The sequence below is a fragment of the Chiloscyllium punctatum genome, chromosome 40 (genome assembly GCF_047496795.1).
Source record: "Chiloscyllium punctatum isolate Juve2018m chromosome 40, sChiPun1.3, whole genome shotgun sequence".
Lineage (NCBI taxonomy): Eukaryota > Metazoa > Chordata > Chondrichthyes > Orectolobiformes > Hemiscylliidae > Chiloscyllium > Chiloscyllium punctatum.
The window spans coordinates 22,287,395-22,307,979 of record NC_092778.1 but is presented as its reverse complement, the minus strand read 5'-3'; the positions used below and the strand labels follow the sequence as shown (position 1 = coordinate 22,307,979).

General features: G+C 43.0%; 1 protein-coding gene across 4 annotated transcripts in view; it reads right to left on the bottom strand.

Moving 5' to 3' along the window:
* Positions 1-710: 710 nt before the first annotated feature.
* Positions 711-20,585, bottom strand: part of LOC140464425 (uncharacterized) — a 409,548-nt gene continuing 389,673 nt past the window's right edge. For all 4 annotated transcript variants that reach the window (XM_072559463.1, XM_072559465.1, XM_072559466.1 and 1 more), the window contains 7 exons: positions 20,441-20,563; positions 18,951-19,092; positions 15,968-16,144; positions 11,557-11,674; positions 5,724-5,859; positions 4,256-4,444; positions 711-2,569 (listed from right to left, as the gene is read on the bottom strand). In XM_072559463.1, coding sequence (XP_072415564.1) covers positions 2,399-2,569; positions 4,256-4,444; positions 5,724-5,859; positions 11,557-11,674; positions 15,968-16,144; positions 18,951-19,092; positions 20,441-20,563 — 1,056 coding nt within the window. In that variant the 3' untranslated portion in view covers positions 711-2,398. The remainder of the gene's footprint in view (positions 2,570-4,255; positions 4,445-5,723; positions 5,860-11,556; positions 11,675-15,967; positions 16,145-18,950; positions 19,093-20,440; positions 20,564-20,585) is intronic.

Genomic DNA, 20,585 nt, shown 5'->3' with positions numbered 1-20,585 from the left:
AATTCAGGAAAATGGCATTGATATTGATGATGATCTATGATCACAGAGCAAAGTCAGTGGGCTGAATTGCTAATCCCATTCCTATTTATTATGTTCCTAAGGATTAAAAGATAGTTCAAGCATAGACCATGTACCTGCCTGAATATAAAGAGGCAGTGCTGCTTCATTATGGGCCAGCTTTAACCTTCAACAGAACCCAATGGAAATACCAACCAGGTGGGAGGTTAAAACTGGTGACCAAGTGGTGACCACCACTTATTTCAAAAAAACTTCAATGTTTACACAGTGAAGCCCCTTTAGGTCAGTGAATAAACTGCTTTAATGTGTGAATCTGAACAGAAAAATCCTTTGCTCCTTAATATGGGCATTATCTAAATTCTTTATAAGAAAATTAAAATGAGCCTGATCTCAGTTGGTAAAATGTTGCTAGATATTGATGCAAGTTTGACAGAGAGATGTTTCGGATTCTGTTTTAACCAGGCTGATGTATGGTAATCACCATGGGATTTTGAAAGAGAATTTTTTTTTGTCAAGAACATCAAACAAAACAGAAACCGTGACAGGATGGGTTGCACAAACCCAACTTGAATCTGAAATTTATTTTGTTTATCTCTGCCTCGTACAAGACATAGCATGCTTTGATAATCCTTCTCCATAAATTAATAACAAACCAAACCACTTCCAAATTAAAACTAGGTGCACACTGGAAGTTCTACCTTAATTTTATTTTAAAAAAAATTAATCCATAAACACAACCAAATATAAAAGTGCATGGTATTGATGAGGTAAGGGAGAAATATGACATTGAAAACATGTGCAAGATTTAGTCCCCTCCAACTGCAGAATTATAATGACTGAAACTTATTACAACGTTCGAATAAAGTAACTTCACTAGTAGAAGGAAACAAAACTGAAAACTGAGAATTACAAGATATCATCAAAACGTTGCTTTCTCTAGATTTCAAAAATGTGTAATTCAATGAACAAACAAAGAAAACCTGCAGGTCATACTATTTATACATTCCTCAAGCCAGCACAAAATATGAAAGCTGTATTTCAGGACATTCAATGTCTAAAGAGGAAATGATAGCTACAATTCACTTACTGATAACATACCTCACTGAGACTGATAATCTACATTTACCAAAAAATCCAGTATTAATTTAATTATAACAAAGTGTGTCAGAGATAAGGAATGTAGTTACAGTATTAATTGAGAGCCAAAATAAAAAGGCACACATTTTATGCAAAATTGAGATATTTACAATTCGGGTAGTAAACTATTACTGCTACTCAACAAACTGTTGTCTTCCTTGATGTTCTGAATATTATTTCCATAACTAATTTAATCTAATTGGACTAATGAAGGTGCTTGCTAAGGTTTGCAGCTTTATTGAAGGAGCAGTAGATATAATTTCACTGCCATGTTAACCAGAATGTTTCTTGCTACTGATCATGCCTGCCAGTGAACGTAATAGAATCTCTGTTCTTTCAAGTGACTGAATCTCTTCACCTTGCTAGGTAAGCCAACCAGCATTTGACACCGATTGTGAACAAGAGTAAACTCAACAAGACTGACAAACTATCACAGCACAATGCAACATTCACCCAATAATAAGTTACAGACCCTGCACTCTGTAAAATATGTTTGAAAGGATTTTGGACCTCAATATCATTTCAAGGTTTGCAAGTCAAATTTGCGGAACACCATTTCTTGCATGATGAACTCATCAAACATGTTCTATCACCCATTATAAAATAAGTCCTGCTGTTCTGTGCTTCTTCAGCAGCTCCAAGCCTTTGGGTCTGTTTCTACTACAGAACGATTCAGTAAATTCAATAAGTTGAAAATGAAGAAATCAAATGTTTGCTGACAGCCCATATTAAATTGCATGGATGGCATATGCCCAGACACAGTTATCTGTGCAGCACAGTTAGACTAACCCGCTTTGTTCAGCTGAAATGTCAGACCATGAGTTTCCAAGCTTGGCTTTCTGAAGTGCGTTTTACCTGCCCGGCTTAGCTTCCACTGATCATCCACATTGATTAATTCTGGTGAACCTTCAAGGATATTTTGTACAGAGATCAACAATGATTTGGGGAGTATTAAAAATATTCTCCCACTGCTGTGCTAGGAAAATAAATCCAACAATAGGCTGACAGTACAAATAAGACACAGACTGAAATTTCTGCTGCTTTGATCATTCATTTGCAATCATTTTTATCTTCAAGTAACGCGTGATGATGTGGTCTGCAATAATGTTATGAATGTGAAAAAAAGACCTTTAATTCCATGGGTCTGTAGGATACATTTCTCATTACGTGCTCCTCGCACTATAATTATTGGACATTCTCTTTGCTAAAGGCAGTCAACTCAGATAGCAAGCGTGAAACCATTTCAACCTGCAGTGGGCTGGCAAGTCTCACACTTGCTGTCCTTATGCTTCCTGGTGACTCGGTGACTAAATAATTGGAGGAAATTTTCACTTTGTGAGATGAACTTTGAAGAATCAAATACTGCACCTCCTGATTTGATTGCTGCAGCCAGACACACATCCTCAGCAGGCAACTGGAAGACAAAAATGAAAAGTATTCAGCAGATATTCCAGAAAGGGATCATAATTGTGTGTTGGCGTGTTAAGGACACTGCGATGACTAGCTCATTAATACTATTGTACAAAGTTCTAGCATTCATCACAGTTACAACAGTTACAATAATTAAATAGTTACAACAAAGTAGAGATTGAAGGAAGTGAAGTTGGAGGTTTTCTAAAAGTCTGTCCGCCAGCTACAAGCACAAGCCAGGGGTGTGATGGAATACTCCCCACTGGCAGGTCCAACAATACTCAAGAAACTCAATACATTCCAGGACAAAGCAGCCTTTTTGATAAGCACTCTCGTCTACCTTCAGCATTCACTTCCCCCACCTCTGATGCATATGGACAGCAGTATGTATTATTTTAAAAAGGTGTATTATGGAAACTTGCCAAGAGTTATTACACAGCACCTTCCAAACCCAACACATGTACCATCCAGAGGAAATGGGTAGCAGGAATGAGTTACTATGTATCTGCAAATTCCCCTCCAAGCCACTCACCATCCTGACCCTGGAATTATTTCATCGTTCCTTCACTATCATTGGGTCCAACAGCAAGTGTAGGCGTCTCTAAACTCCAAAAACTGCAGTGGCTCAAGAAGGCAGCTCACCATCACCATTCTGGGGCAAACAAGGGATGGGCAGTAAACGCTGGCCCAGCCAGCAATGCCCAAATCCCATGAATGAAAAGAAACTTGGGCAATATCTGATTAGAATGTGTCAATAAGTGAGGGAAGCATTCAATTAAGAAACAGATTAGCTTCTGTAGACAGAGGAGATATAAAGATTGAACAACAGTGTCGATAGATATTCAAAGGTTAACTCTCAGCTTTGGCAATGATGAAATGATACTGGGTTGCTTGAAAACTTATTCCAATTCTAATTGCATTGTAGTGTTGCTTTAAAAGCTCTCTAACTGGCATAATGCCAGTGTGTGAAGCAATTTCATGGCTGGATTCCCATAAGACTTGTATTTGTCACTGCCAAATCTCAATCTCAACGCTTCAGCTGCACTGAACAGCCATTGGACCATACTTATCCACAGCTTCACTAAGGTATATTTATAAAGATTACACAATCGTAAAAGGGAAATTGCAGCATCGTGCTAACAAAAAGTTCAAGTTTCTTAACAGATTTAGCCAAGAACAATTGATTATAGACCTCTGTAACTGACATACAAGGAAGAGGATGAAATTAGTTATTCTGTGATGGGCACTGCTGATAAACTCACTGTGTGCGTTAGCAAACCTGATATTAGCAAGCTTGAAGTAGTTGACCTATAGGCCCAGGTAGCAGTTGAAGATAAAACTGATGATTTCTCGTCATGGGTAATGAGTACACATTTGCTGATGGAAACTGAATCTGCTGGACATTTAAAGGTACTCTTCCCCCTTAAAGTGAATCGTTCTTTTGAAACAAAAAACAATACAGCACAAGAATAGGCCCTTTTGTCCTCCGAGCCTATGCTGACACATTTTGCTATTCCATGCTAAAACTGTCCTCACTTACAGGACCTAGGTCTCTCTATTCCCTTCCTATTCATGTGCTTGTCCAGTTGCTTCTTGAATGCTGTTATTGTGTCTGCTTCCACCACCACCTCTGGCAGTAGGTTCTAGGCATTTACCAAGCTTTGGGTGAACAAAACAATGTAAAACTTACTGCAACGTGATGGTGTGATGTTTTAAATGGTTGGTTTCCACTGTGGCTGACTCTAAAGACACTGCTGTCGTCCAAACCAACAACACTGCTGTCGCTCCCTCCATTCTTAAACTGGAGCCTCATGTCCTTTAGAACGTGCAATATGATTCCCGATGATGTCAGCAAGGTCTGCAAAGTGTCTTCAGACAACTGAGAAAACAAATTATTTGTAGTGCCGTGAACTACAGCATCTGGGAAGAACAAGACAAATTTCAAGCACCTTTCAATTGCAGCATTATTTCTGAAGTCAGGCCAGTGACAAAAATATACTATACCATACATCGACCATTTTGTTTTATTCTTTCAGGGGATATGTTCATCCCTAATTGCTTTTCAGGTGAAGGCTTGCAAGGCTATTTCAGAGGGCAGCTACAAGATGACACCACTGTTGGGGAGCTGTGAGTCACATGTAGGCCTGACCAGGTAAGGCTGCTGCTCAGTCATCCCCACTATTTCCTTGGAAGGAACTCCCTCTCCTCACAACAGGAATGATCCTGCAGCACCAGTTACAAGTTGTGATCCTGACATTTTAGCAAGAGGCAAAGCAAGGATTGGTCTGAGGAAACACTCATTGTATTATAGCAACACACATGGAGTAGGGAAAACTCTACCACACAGCCTAGCAGATATTGCTACCACTTCAAATGTTTTTGTTTGTCATTTTTTGTTTTCTCTCCCCAGGATATTTAACTCTCAGGCTAGACCAGCACTTATTGCCCATTCCCAATTGCCTAGAGGACAGTTCAGAGTCAACTAAATTGCTGTGATTCCTGTAGGCCAGACCATTGTAGATGGCAAATTTCCTTCCCTAAGGGACATTAATGAACCAGACCAACAATGGTCACCATTAAACTAGCTCTTCAGTTCAGAGTTTTATAGAATTCAAATATCATTACAGAGTCATACAGCATGGAAACAGACCCTTCCAGTCCAATCAGTCCATGCTGAACATATTCCTAAACTAAACTTGTCCCACCTTGACTGCTCCTGGCGCATATCCCTCCAAACCTTTCCTATTCACGTACTTATCCTAATGTCTTTTAAATGTTGTATTTGTGCCCACATCCATCACTTCCTCTGATGTCCCCAGAACATTAACTTGGGCGTTCCGGATTACTGTCCAATGACAACACCACGGTCTGCACTGGAGGAAGCCATTAGTGAGTCAGGCTGTATTATTTAACTGGTTCGAGCTCCTCCTATCAGTTCAGTATATCAATTAAAGTCAACCAGGAAGCATCAGTTATGTTTATGCAGATAATTTGAATTGGACTGAGTTGTTGTAGCTACTGCAAGGTGAAAGAGAAAACAGCAATGAAAGCATCCTGTGCAATTAAACACAGACATTCTTTATTTTTGATGAAACATTGGCAATGAGTATTTACTCAGACTAATCTCAGTTACTGCGGTGCTATTACAATGAAGTTACCTCATTGTTTCGGTGACATGTGGAGCAAGTCAGTAGAACTGCACTCTTGACCGCTTCAACACGAAAAGGCCACTGTGTTACCAGAGTTATCGCAGCCGGCATGTTGTATGAGATGTTGTGGTTGAACAACAGGTTACTGGGAGAAAATGAAACATGCGAGAGGCATTCAGTGTTGAGAGTTTAACATTCTTCACCAAACTCTTCTGCACAATCCCTGTTTAGGGAAGAACCCAAACAAAACAATCAGAATACCAACTCCTCCAGGCTTCACCTCTACTCTGATCACACATGGAATTCCAAAGGGGCAAATATCAATCAGTCCTATTCACCTTTTCACAATTCTGTCTGCTGGTGGTGGGTGGAGTGAGAGAGGGACAGGTTGTCCTGGAAATCTTGTCTCTACAGAAAACAGTGGTACCTAAGTCTGTGGATCATTCATACACTTATAATTCATGTAGCATGTGGGCCCCAGAGTGTCAGATTCAAACCATAATCAATCCACAATACCTGAGGGCAGAGTGATTCCCATTGTAGGATGGGCTCTCGTTTGAACCAGGACTAGGGAAGTTGGAAGCACAGTGGAGGGTTGAGATTTAAGGTAAAAACCTGAATGAATTGCGGATGCCGGTCTAAGTCAGAAACAAAAGCAGAAGTGGCTGGAAAACCTCAGCCAGTCTGGAAGCATCTGTGAAGAGAAATCAAAGTTAACATTGCAGATCTGGTACCCTTCATTAGAGGAAAGTTCACCGGACCAGAAACGTTAACTCTGATTTCTCTGCACAGATGCTGCCAGACCTGCTGAGCTTTTCCAGCTACTTCTGTTTTTGTTTGAGATTTAAGATTTTCTTTTAGAAATCATAAAATTATGCTTGCCAAGTTAATGCTAACCTCTTGTGGCTAAGTTGTAGGAAAGGCCGAACAAAATGGGGCTTTTTTCCCTGGAACATCGGACACTGAGGGCTGGACTTATAAAGGTTTATGAGGGACAAGGAGAGGGTGAATAGTCAAGGTCTTTTTCCTAGGTTGGGCGAGGTCAAAACTAGAGGACATAGGCTTAAGGTAAACATAGAACAGTACAGCACCGTACAGGCCCTTCGGCCCACAATGTTGTGCTGAGCATTTATCTTACTCTAAGATCAGCCTAACCTACACACCCCTCAATTTACTGCTGTCCATGGGCTTGTCCAGCAGTTGCTTAAATGTCCCTAATGTCTCTCACTCTACTCCCACCGCTGGCAGTGCATTCCACACACCAACCACTCTCTGCATAAAGAACCTACCTCTAACATCTACCCTCTACCTTCCTCCAATCACCTTAAAATTATGACCCCTCGTGACAGCCATTTCTGCCCTGGGGAATAGGCTCTGGCTATCTACGCCTCTCATCACCTTGTACATATCTATCAAGTCACCTCTCTTCCTTTCTCTCTCCAGTGTGAAAAGCCCGAGCTATCTCAACTTCTCTTCATAAGAGAAACCCTCCAATCCAGGCAGCATCCTGGAAAATCTCCTTTGCAGCCTTTCCATGGCATCTACATCCTTCCTATAATGAGGCAACCAAAACTGGACTCAATATCCTAAGTGTGGTCTAATGAGGGTTTGATAGAGATGCAGCAAAACCTTGCAGGTCTTAAACTCAATCCACCTGTTAATTAAAGCCAAAATGCCAAATTTCCCTGTATCCGATACCTCCTAACTACCATGGAGAACTTTAGCCAATGCCTTTCTGAAATCCATATATACCACATCCACTGCTCCACCTTCGTCAACCTGTCTTGTCACATCCTCAAAGAACTGAATAAGGCTTGTGAGGCATGACCTGCCCCTCACAAACCCATGCTGACTATCTTTAATCAAAAAAATCCTCTCTCTCAGATTCCCTTCCAGCACCTTGCTTACCACAGACGTAAGACTGACTGGTCTGTAATTCTCAGGGATTTCCCTATTCCCTTTCTTGAACAGAGGAACAACATTCGCCTCTCTCCAATCAGCCAGTACTACTCCCACGTAGTGTGAGGATGCAAAGAGCATCACCAGAGGTGCAGCAATCTCATTCCTCACTTCCCATAGTAACCTTGGATATATCGGGCCTGGCCCTGGGGACCTATCTATTTTGATGCTTCCCAGAATTTCCAGCACACACACTTCCTTAATATCAATCTGTTCAAGCCTGTTAACCTGGTCCACGGTGTTCTCACGATCAACAAAGACCCTCTGTCTAATGAATACTGAAGCAAAAAAATATTGAAGAGCCTCCCCTCTTCAGATTCCAGGCACAGGTTCCCTCCAGTATCCCTGATCGGCCCTACCCTCTCTCTGATCTTTCTCTTATTCCTCATGTAAGTGTAGAATGCCTTTGGGTTTTCCTTAAACCTTCCTACCAAGGCTTTTTCATGCCCCTTCCTATCTCTCCTCAGCCAATTTTTCAGTTCTTTCCTAACTACCCTATAACCCTCTAAAGCTGTGCCAGATCCTTGCTTCCTCAACCTTAAGTAAGCTTGCTCCTTCCTCTTGACGAGAAGCTCCTCTTCTCTTGTCATCCAAGGCTCCTTCACCTTACCATTCCTTGCCTATCTCAGTGGGACAAAGTTTTCCAACACTTGCAACAAGTGCTCCTCAAAAAACCTCCACATTTCTGTTGTGTATTTCCCGTAAAACAATTGTTCCCAATTTATACTCCACAGCTCCTGTTTAACAGCAGTATAATTTCCCTTCCCCCAATTAAATACCTTCCCATACTGTCTGTTCCTATCCCTCTCCATGGCTATGGTAAAGGTGAGGCAGTTATAGTCACTGACACCGAAATGCTGTCCCACCGAGAGATCTGACACCTGGCCTGGCTCATTGCCTAGCACCAAATCCAATATGGCCTCCCCCCTCGTCAGCCTGTCTACATATTGAGTCAGGAATTCTTCCTGGACACACCTGACAAAATCGGCTCCATCCAGACCATCAGCACTAAGGAGGTTCCAATCAATATTGGGGAAGTTGAGTCACCCATAACAACATGTTAACATCTGCACCTTTCCAAGATCTGCTGTCCAATCTGTTCTTCCATCTCTCTGCTGCTATTGGGGGAGGTCGATAGAAACCACCCAATAAAGTGACTGCTCCTTTCCTGTTACTGACTTCCACCCACACTGACTCAGTAGACAAACCCTCCTTAACAACCTCCTTTCCTGCAGCTGCGATGCACTCTCTCATTAACAATGCTACTCCCCCTCCTCTTTTACCCCCTTCCTGTTCTTTTTAAAATATCTAAACCCTGGAGCATCCAACAACCAATCCTGCCCGTGAAATCCATGTCTCTGTTATGGCCACAACATCGTAGTTCCAAGTACTGATCCACGCTCTAAGTTCACCACTCTTATTCTTGACAGGCCTTGCATTGAAACAGACACACGTTAATCCACTCCTTTGCCCTACCGAATGTGTATCCTTCCTGACAGACTCTCTGCATTCTATTTCAGCCCGTTCGATAATTACCCTCTCCTCTTCTCTTCTCTTGTCATCCAAGGCTCCTTCACCTTACCATTCCTTGCCTATCTCAGTGGGACAATGTTTTCCAACGCTTGCAACAAGTGCTCCTCAAAAAACCTCCACATTTCTGTTGTGTATTTCCCGTAAAACAATTGTTCCCAATTTATACTCCACAGCTCCTGTCTAACAGCAGTATAATTGCTAGAGATCTCCTCTGATCTCTAGCTCTGATTCCCATCCCCCTGCCAGTTTAAACTCTCCTGAAGCACTTAGCAAATCTCCTGCCCAGGACATTGGTGCCCCTCCAGTTTAAGTGTAACCCGTCCTTCATGTACAGGTCCCACCTTCTCCAGAAGGTACCCCAATCATCTATGCTGGCAAATGGGACGAAGTCAGATTGAGATTCCTGGTCAGTGTGAACGAGTTGTACTGAAAGGTTTGTTTTCGTGTTGTATGAATCGATGACTCCATGACGCTACTTAGAAATTTTATTTAGAGTTAGAAGAGGCCAATCACATGAGGAAGGAGCAATGAATGATCAAGGACGTGGAGGCCTGAACTGAATTGTAGGTGAGAGACTGAGCTTTCGATGAGATACGGGGCTGAAGGATGATTAGAATCAGAGGAAGGCCTCAAGTATATGGGAGTTTCCCTGGTGTGAAAAAACAACTTGTTTGTGTTACTGGTAGAAACTCCCCAAAAATGGCATGAGAGACTGTTTTTTGCCTTTGAGCCTAATTCTCTAATGGATCTATCACTGGAGGCTACCAAATACAAGGACAAAATTGTCTATCAATCGGGTGGGGTAAAAATTGTAAGAATTGAATTGATCTAGCGAGAGGTCACCTTGGAGACTGTAAGGACAGCAGTATGTCTGACTGCACCTTCCCCCAGATGCATCATTAAAATATTTAGTACTATTAAGTAGTACGATCTAACAGAGCAAACTCTTTTATGAGGATGTTTCCAATGGACCATTTATCCTGGCCAAATGGGACACTTTTTTTAAATTTGTGGGATGTAGGCACTGCAGGCTAGACTAGCATTTATTACCCATTCCTAGTTGCCCTTGAGAAGTGGTGGCAGTGAGCTACAATTTTGAATCGTTGCAGTCCATGTGCTGTAGGTAGATCCACAGTGTCATTAAGGAGGGATCTCCAGGATTTTGACCCAGCGGCAGTGAAGGAATGACGATATACTTCTAAGACATGATGGTGAGTGGCTAGGAGAGGAACTTGCGGGTGGTGGTGTTCCCACATATCTGCTGTCCTTGTCCTCGATGGAAGTGGTCTTGTATTTGGAAAGTGCATTCTAAGCATCTTTGGTGAATTTCTGCAGTGCATCTTGTAGATAGTACACACTGCTGCTACTGAGTGTCGGTGGTGGAGGGAGTGATGCTTATGGATGTGGTGCAAATCAAGTGGGCTGCTTTGTCCTGGATGGTATCAAATTTCCTGAATGTTGTTGGAGCTGCATCTGTCCAGGCAAGTCGGGAGTATTCCATCACACTCCTGACTTTGTACTTTGTAGACGATGGACAGGCTTTGGGGAGACAGGAGGTGAGTCACTCACTGCAGCATTCCCACCCTCTGAGCTGCTCTTATAGACACTGTGTTCATGTGGCAAGTCCAATTGAGCTTCTGGTCAATGGTAAGCCCGCAACCTTGATAGCAGGAGATTCAGTGATGATAACACCATTGAATGTTAAGGGACACTGATTAGATTGTCTCTTATTGGAGACAGTCATTGCCTGGCATTTGTAAAGCACAAATGTTACTTGCCACTTGTCAGCCCAAGCCTGGATATTGTCCAGACCCTTGTTGCATTTGAACACGGACTGCTTCAGCATGTTGCAATTGTTAACAAACATCTGACATTATAACGGAGGAGCTGAAACCGTTGAAGATGGTTGAGCCTAAGACACTACCCTGAAGAACTCCTGCAAAGAAATTCTGCAGCTGGGATGATTGATCACCGTCAACAACTACAACCAACATCCTTTGTACCAGGCACCACTCAACCCGCAGAAACCTTGCCCCTGATGCCAAGTGGTTTCAGTTTTGCTAGGGCTCCTTGATGCCACTCTCGGTCGCATGCAGTCTTGATGTCAAGGGCTGTCACTCTCACCTCACCTCTGGAATTCAACTCTTTTGAACTAAGGCTGAAATGAGTGACCCCAGAGGGACCCAAACTAGGTGTCACTGAGCCAGTTATTGTTGAGCAGGTGCTGTTTTATAGCACTGTGTATGACACCTTCCATCACTTTAATCGAACACTATTGGATTTTATTTTCCAGAAGAGTTCACTTTAGCAGTCGCGATAGTCTCAAAAGTGATTCATTTTACAGCCTCACCCCAGCTCCTTTTCCAAGTGCCATGATGATGAATTCTCTCTCTTTACAGTGAGCAGGTGCTGCTCATGAACGCCTTCGTCACCAAAGCCAATGAAACCGAATTTCACATCCGTGATTCCTGGGGAGAAAAGACCATCAGGGATATTCACGTGGGGGATATTCTCGTGACAGGTGAGATGTGAAGTTAGCAGCAATATTACTGGTAAATTTAGAGTAAATTTAACTTAAAATGAAATAACAAGATGTACAGCATAAACATTATGTTATGACAAACTCCAAGACTTATTATAAAACCCCCATGATGTGGAAGCAGGCCATTGAGCCCATCAAGTCCACATTAACCCTTCAAAGAGCAACACACACACACACACACACACCTCATCCCTGTAACCCTGCATCTCCCATGGATAATCCACACAGCCTGCACATCCCTGAACACTATGGGCAATATTGCATGGTCAATCCACCCTAAGCTTTGGACTGTGGGAGGAAACCAGAGCATCCTGAGGAAACTTACACAGACATGGGGAGAATGTGCAAACTCCACACAGACAGTTGCCCGAGGCTAGAATCTAACTCCAGCCTGATCCTGTGAGACTGTAGTGCTAACCACTGTGCCACCTTTATTAAAGTTGTAACACTCGCTTGTATCATACTGGCCTCCCTGTGAAAGTGTTGCAGTTTTAAAGATGGCAAGAGTATTTGTGCTGGCCCAGAAATTCAGCCATTTCTATCAGAATTGCATCCAGCTTGAACCTTGTAGCTTACATCCCCGGGTCACCAGAGCCGGAAGTGGTTGAGATGATTGATTCTGCCTGTTTTTGTCCAAAATGTTCACTGTCATAACTTTAATTTTCATTGTGCTATTTTCAGCAATACTACCTTAAAAACCAATGTTTCTCAGAACGTTTTTTTGCACACGTCAGATCAATTTACAGGAATGCCAAAGTAATGGCAACTTTGACACAGTATGAGAAGAGAGTATGTTACACTGCATGAGAGGCAATTGCGTCACACTCATCCCCAAACAGTTTAACTCTTCCACTAAAATAAAACAAAGAACCACAGATGCTGGAGATCTGAAACAAAAATGGAAATTGCTGGAGAAACTCAGCAGCTCTGGAAGCATCTGTGAGGAGAAAACAGTTAATGTTTCAAGTTCAGTTAGTCTGTTCAAGTCAGAGCAGTTAACTCTGCACAGGACGCTGTTCAATCTGCTGAGTTTCTCCAGCATTTTTAGTTTGTTTACAGCATAAATGTTATTATGCATTTACGTTGGTTATTTTTAAATTTTTTTTATTAATGGGATGAGGGTGTCACTGGCTAGGTCAGCATTTATTGCCCAGTTGAGAGTCAACCACATTGCTGTGTGTCTGGAGTCACATGTAGGTTAGACCAGGTAAGGATGCTATCTTCCTTCCCTAAAGGAAATAGGGAATCAGATGGGTTTTTCCAACAATCAACAATGGATTCGTGGTCATCCAGATTTTTACTGAATTCAAATTCCACCATCTGTCATGGCAGAATTTGAACCCAGGTCCTGGGTCTCTGGATTTACTGACCAGTGATGATACCACCAGGCCATCAGCTCCCATGTCCTGTTCCCTCTGTCTCCAGACACTCCTTCTACACCATCGACACTCACCATTTAGCTTTTTGGAATCTCATGGCTGTGTCCCATGCACACCAACGGTACCTTTGCCATGTAATCTATTCCCTCACACTCACAATTCTTTCTTTATTCTCCTTCCAGGACACAACAGCACACACAGCCTTGGGGAAAAGGCAGAGGAGATGGCCGTCTCCAGTGATGGGCACCTTAATGCCCATTGGCAGATGCATGTCCATAGAGTTGACTGTGAAAGAGGCCTTCCACCAGGAGGCTGCAGATGCCAGCAACAAAACTATCACCAAAACCTGAGACTCCTCAGGCTTCAGCTCTGATAATGCAACAGAATCTGAATACTGGGGCTCGACTCTTCATTTGTTGCATCCCAGTACTAGTCTCGGCATTTTACTAGCCGCCCTCTCATCACCCCTTCCTGTTCATGCTTTCAAGAAGCAAGTCAGTCAGGTCATAGAGTCAAAGAGTCATAGAGACGTACAACAAAGAAACAGACTCTTTCATCCAACCCATCCATGCTGATCAGATATCCTAAATTGATCTTAGTCCCATTTTCCAGCATTTGGCTCATATCCCTCCAAACCCTTCCTATTCATATACCCATCCAGATGCCTTTTAAATGCTGCAATTGTACCAATCTCCACCACTTCCTCTGGCAGCTTATTCCATACACGCACCACCATCTGCATGAAAATGTTGCTCCTCAGGTGCCTTTTACATTGTTCCCCTCTCACTTTAAACCCATACCCTCCAGTTTGGGACTAACCTACCCTGGGGAAAAGTATTTGGCTATTCAATCTATTCATATCCCTCATGATTTTATAAACCTCCATATGGTCACCTCTCAGTCTTCGACGCTCCAGGGAAAACAGCCCCAGCCTGTTCAGCCTCTCCTTATAGCTCAAATCCCCCAACTCTGGCAACACCCTTCATAAGTTCTTAAGATATAGGAGCAGAATTAGTCCATTCGGCCCATTCAATCTTGGCTGATATGCTCCTCACCCCCATTTCCCTGCCTTCCCTCCATATCTCTTCAACCCACTACCAATTAAAAATCTGTCTAACTCCTCCTTAAATTTACTCACTGTCTCAGCATCTACTGTACTTTGGGGGAGTGAATTCCACAGATTCACAACGTTTTGGGAGAAGTAGCGTCTCCTCAATGCTGTTTTTAATTTGCTGCCCCCTTATCCCAAGACTATGACCTCTCATCCCAGAATGCCCCACAAGAGGAAGCATCCGCTCCACATCTATTTTATCTACACCTTTTATCATCTTGAATACCTCAATTTGATTTCCCCTCATTCTTTGAAATTCCAGTGAGAATAGGCCGAAACTGTTCAATCTCTCTTCATATGACAAACCCCTCATCTCTGAGATCAATCTAGTGAACCTCCTCTGAACTGCCTCCAATGCCACTACACCTTTCCACAAATAAGGGGTTCAAAACTGTGCACAGTACACCAGGTGCAGTCTCATCAATACCTTGTATAGCTGTAACAATACTTCCTTACTTTTTATATTCCAATCCTTTCGCTATAAAAGCCAGCATTCCAATTGATTTCTTTATTGCCTGCTTTACCCATGTGCTATTGTTCTGTGACTCATGAACAAGTACACGTAGATGACTCCGCACCGGAGCACCCTGAAGTCTCTCCCCATTAAGTTATTGGGTCAACTTCTCATTTTTTCAACGCAAATGCATGACCTCGCACTTATCCATGTTAAACTCCATCTGCCCCATTTTGGCCCACTCTCCTAACCTATCTATATCCATTTGTAAGGTTCTTATTTCCTCATTGCAATTTACCATTCCGCCTATTTCTGTATCAACCACAAAATGGATGGAGAGCCTTCTATTTCTGTATCCAAGTCACTAATGTAGATTGTAAATAGCTGGGGTCCAAGGAGCGAACCTTGTGGTACCCCACTAGTTACATCTTGTCAACCAGAAACAAAAACATTTTTCTCGACTCTCTGTCTTCTGTCCATCAGCCAGTCTTCTATGTAGGTTAATAAATTACCCCTCATCCCACATGATCCAACTTGTGAATCGATCTTTCGTGCGACACCTTATCAAACACCCTCTGGAACTCCAGATAGCTTACATCTGCAGCATCCCCATTATCCACCTTGCCTGTTACATCTACGAAGAACTCTAGCAAATTAGTCAAACATGATTTGCCCTTCATAAAACCATGACGACTCTGATGGATAGCGTTTTGACTTTCCAAATGTCCAGATATTGCTTCCTTGATAATTGATTCTAAGACTTTCCCAACAACAGATGTTAAACTAACTGGTCAATAATTTCCCACATTTTGCCTCCCTCCCTTTTTGAATTAGCCATTTTCCAATCCACTGGAACCTTTCCCATGTCCAGGGAATTTTGGAATATTGTAACCGATGGGATCTACTATCTCCACCGCCATTTCCTTTACTACCCTAGGATGTAGGCCATCAGGCCTGGGGGACTTGTCTGTTCTCAATTCTAATAGTTTGCTAAGTACCTTTTCCCTAATTGATGTTTGTTTTAAGTTCTACCCTATCTACTGTCTCTGATTTGCCTGTTCCAACAGGAATGGTACTATTGTCCTCCACCATGAAAACTGAGGCAAAGTATTGATTCAGCATTTCTGCCATCTCAGTGTACCCCACTACTAACTCTCTGGTTTCATCTAACACATGACCAACATTCACATTAGCGACTCTCTTCCCTTTAATATACCTATAGAGGCTTTTGCTATCCTTGTAAAGTGCATAATGAGGTATCAGAGAGAGAGAAACCTTGTATTTTGAAGGTGTCGACCAATGAGTTAATAATTGAAGGAAGTTGTGTGACAATGGGCTTATTGCAGTCTCTTTCCTCAATGATGAAGAGGACATCAGCTGGTTCCAGTGCTAGTCTTTGTCCAATATCTACCACGTCATCATTCTGCATATTGTCACCGGCCTTGCCAGTCACTGTAAGGAGAAAGACAATGTGAGTACAGAATACTACAGTAAAACTTCAACTGTCTGCCAGACTGGCTCTTACCCTCTCATGGATACTGTTAATTTAAGTCTTCCAGTTGCACTGCTGATTGCTGTTCTGAAATACTTCTTGCAGCTTCTACAGAAAGTAAATGACTCTCAGAGATGTCAGAAAAAAAAAATGGTGGAGATCACAGCGGGTCAGGCAGGATCCATAGAGGGAGAGCAAGCAGTGTTTTTGCTTCAATTCTGATGAAGAGTCATCTAGACTCGAAACATTAGCTTGGTTTCTCTCCACGGATGCTGCCTGACCCACTGTGATCTCCAGCACTTTTTGTTTTCAGTACAGATTCCAGCAACTGCAGTGAGATGCTCCTACCTTATTTTTTTTATAATTCTTTTCATGCTAAGCTTTGCCGTCTGTTTCTGAGTTCACACCAAAATCCATTCATCCATCATGTGTTCTGGGTGGTCTACATTGGATTTCAGTTAGCTACAGCCTTGTTTTTAAACATTTTTAACAGTTTTTATTCCCAAATCTCAACCCACCTCTGTAATCCCATCCAGTCCCAAAACCCTCTTGCTTCTCCTTCATGCTAGCCTCTTCAGCATCTCCCAATGTAACTGCTTCACCTTTTACTCTGGGATGCTCTCTGAATCTTCTGCCTCACTTTTCTCCTTTAAGACATTCCTTAACACAGAGAACAAATTGCTGTTTTTTTGTTAGGAAACATTTTTCTCCCAAACAGTTGTCATGATTACAGTAGTTATGAAGCTAATTTGGGTATTATTCACTCTGTTACACCATAGGAGGTGTCTGTGTTGCTTAATCTCCTTAGGAGACATGTTAAATTGTGCCAGCTGTATCATCCTACTCAACACCACCAACTTCATGGCCTTAGACAGGGCAAAGAAGTGAATTCCGGAATTGTATCAGGAATGTGGGATTTCAGTTATGTGCGTGGATGAGTCCCCAGGCCCTCTCTGTTCCCTCGGCCCTCAAGCCCCAGGCCCTCTCCGCTCCCTCGGCTATAGAACCCAACGTGAAATGTGGGGAACATTTTTGATGCTGCACCTTCCTAGGACATGGCCTGAAAGGGTTGGAAAAGCAGATTGAATGATACATCTCCAATTGAATTTGATGGAGAAACATTCAGGTTTGAGATAAATTGGATAGGTCTTTAAAAGAGATGACAACGATATGATGGGACTCAATGGCCTCCCTCTGTGCTGTAAAACTGTGTTATTATTTCTGGGGAAAAAAGGCCAAATTTGTCACGAATTTGTCACAAGGGGGGGGGGGGGGGGGTGGGGGGGGGAATCATCTTAAAACTGAACTCAGGAGTGTTTTATTAACCGTTGCCCAACACCCATCCCCACCACCAACGTCACCACTCCTTGTTTCATACAGAGGTATGGATAAAGACAGCAACAGCATTTACTTTCTACTTGTAATTCACTATTCTGCTTGATGCATTACAAGTTGGCTAAAGTCGGTTTCTCTGCTCCTTCTGTTTATTTCCCATTTTCTTTTTTTTTGTCCCATTTTTCTCCTCTTGGTGTTCCCTCCCGAACTAGAATGGGCTGGAGGCATGAAGGGGAGCAGAGGGGGCCTGGGGCTGGAGACCCGAGGGGGCGGAGAGGGCCTGGGGCTGGAGACCCGAGGGGGTGGAGAGGGCCTGGGGCTGGAGACCCGAGGGGGCGGAGAGGGCCTGGGGCTGGAGGTCTGAGGGAAAGGAGAGGGCCTGGAGATGGAGGCCCGAGAGAACGGAGAGGGCCTGGGGATGGAGGCCCGAGAGAACGGAGAGGGCCTGGAGATGGAGTCCCGAGAGAACGGAGAGGGCCTGGGGATGGAGGCCCGAGAGAACGGAGAGGGCCTGGAGATGGAGACCCGAGGGGGCGGAGAGGGCCTGGGGATGGAGGCCCGAGAGAACGGAGAGGGCCTGGAGATGGAGGCCCGAGAGAACGGAGAGGGCTTGGGGATGGAGGCCCGAGAGAACGGAGAGGGCCTGGAGATGGAGACCCGAGGGGGCGGAGAGGGCCTGGGGTTGGAGACCCGAGGGGGCGGAGAGGGCCTGGGGATGGAGGGCCAAGGGAGTGGAGAGGGCCTGAGGATGGAGACCCGAGGGAGCAGAGAGGGCCTGGGGATGGAGGGCCCAAGGGAGCGGGGCTGGTTATTGGACTGGGGACTGGTGTGGGCAGTCAGTGCCCTGCGAGTCTGGGCAGACCACATGTGGGAGGCCCCTGTGCTGAACTACTGCAGGCCCTATATGGAAACACTGTAATACTCATCTTTTTAAACTTTATTCTCGTTTTTCTAACTTATATTATGAACAACTGTAAGTAAAGGTAAGTTTTTCTTTCCTTTCTTTATCCCCTTTATGTATTTTGTATCTAAGATCTGTACCTAGGTACTTGCTACTTTGTACCTCGCAATTATAGAATTTATTTGCTATAAATTCTATGTCTTACAATTATGTACTCCGCAACCCCCTGATTAAGGAGCAACGCTCCGAAAGCTAGTGCTTCCAATTAAACCTGTTGGACTATAACCTGGTGTTGTGTGATTTTAACTTTGTACACCCCAGTCCAACACCGGCATCTCCATATCATGATAAAACTGGATGTTGTGCAATTGCAAAGTCAAAGTTGCAATTATTGCTTTCAGCATGCAACACTATTAGCCAGTTGGTTAGCTTTCAAGGCAGCAAATAAAAGCCCAGTTATTACAGTACTTCCACAGCTTTGACATAGTCGGTTTTATCAACTGCTCAGCTGGAAAACTGGCCAAGCTTACCACATTGTGACGGAATTTCCAGAGGGACAAAATTCCTGTTGCATATATGGACAAAGGCAGCTGCGAGGTTACAGCCTGGCTGGAGGTCCGAGGATTCACACATATCACTCAGGCACATGTCATAGAATGGAATAGGATCGACCTTAAAAAAAACAGAGGCAGAAATACACACATTCATGATAGTCATCGTGAAATAAGATCCAAGGACTTTCTATTTCCCCAACTATCGTGCTCTCCTTCCTTACCTGTTCCTTCAAAGCACCTACTTTTGCTTCCAAAATTTATTCAAATTGAATAAAAATCATTTCTTTTTCTCTACATCTTTTTCTCTATCCATCTTTCATTGATCACACAGGTGTTAGAAATTAAAATATCTGTATCACCACCATTTTACTTTATAATTACGCACCAAACAAGATGGGTCGAGTTTATTTTGAGGATTTTGTCATGAATTCCTCTTGCCCTCGTGTGGCTATTTCATATTATTCTTTACCCTGAAGATATTTTGTTGCCTAAGAAACATTCAAGAGTTTGATTAATACTCCTTGTTAAAACAGAATAATGCGACATTAAAAATAATGCCTTCAACGTGGAGTTAGAGATATAAATTATAACACAATAATTTATAAAGTAGCATCACTTGCAGGAAATTGAATGTCAGCAAATGATTTAAAGTCTTCCAGGACTCTATATTATATATGTTTAATTACACTATTCTACAGTAACACCATTCTGCCACTTATACCAACAGTAGACGATTCATCATTCTTTAATCAATCTGCAGAATAACACCCTTTACTAATGAAAAACCATGGATATGCATTATGGTTTTTATCTTAACTCTTCCCAATAAATTTATAACAGTCCATTATTCATATCAGATTACTGTCCAACTGTGATTTGATTGATGTGAGGCAGCAATGCTAAACACTGAGCCACTGTGTCAGCCAAGTGGGCAATGTTGATGGCAGACACTCAGATATTAACTCCTTTAGACCCACGTACAATCACAAACTCTGGAAATTGTCTAATGACCGGATTTGCTAAGAGCTTTCAGGGGATCTTTTCTGGGAAGAACCTTTGTCTGTCTCAGATGTGGTCCCCTGCATTACAGGGACACCTAACTTTGTCAGTGGAACCCAGCATGGGATAAGAGGCTACTGAAGGGAGTAACTAAGTGCCAACATAGGGTCCAGTGGCAGCCTTGATGCTGAGGGACCTGATATGCTTTTGTTTTACGCACCCCCATTTCTCGTGTTAAGGGAAGACAACAGGAGGTTCCAGACTATGCAGCTAGTGAGGGTTGAGGTGTTTGCTAGAGGTGTCCACAGTAGAAGGTTGCAGTTCTGGTCTTATTGCTGGAATAGTGACCTCTGGGAATTTTGCCTTCTTGGCATTTGTATCCTTTTCTGAAGAGGGTTGTTTAGGAGGGAGAGGGCCATCATTAAATCTCAAGATCCACAAAACAGCGGTCCTGTGCAGTGACTTACCACTCTGAAACAATTTCTCAGCGGGGAGTAGAGACCTTTGAATAACATTTTGCAGATGTACTGAAAAGCACTGCCAAAGCATAGCTTGATCTTCTTGCCAGTGGTACGGCAGGGTGCATCAATCTATTGTAAATATAGGAGATAT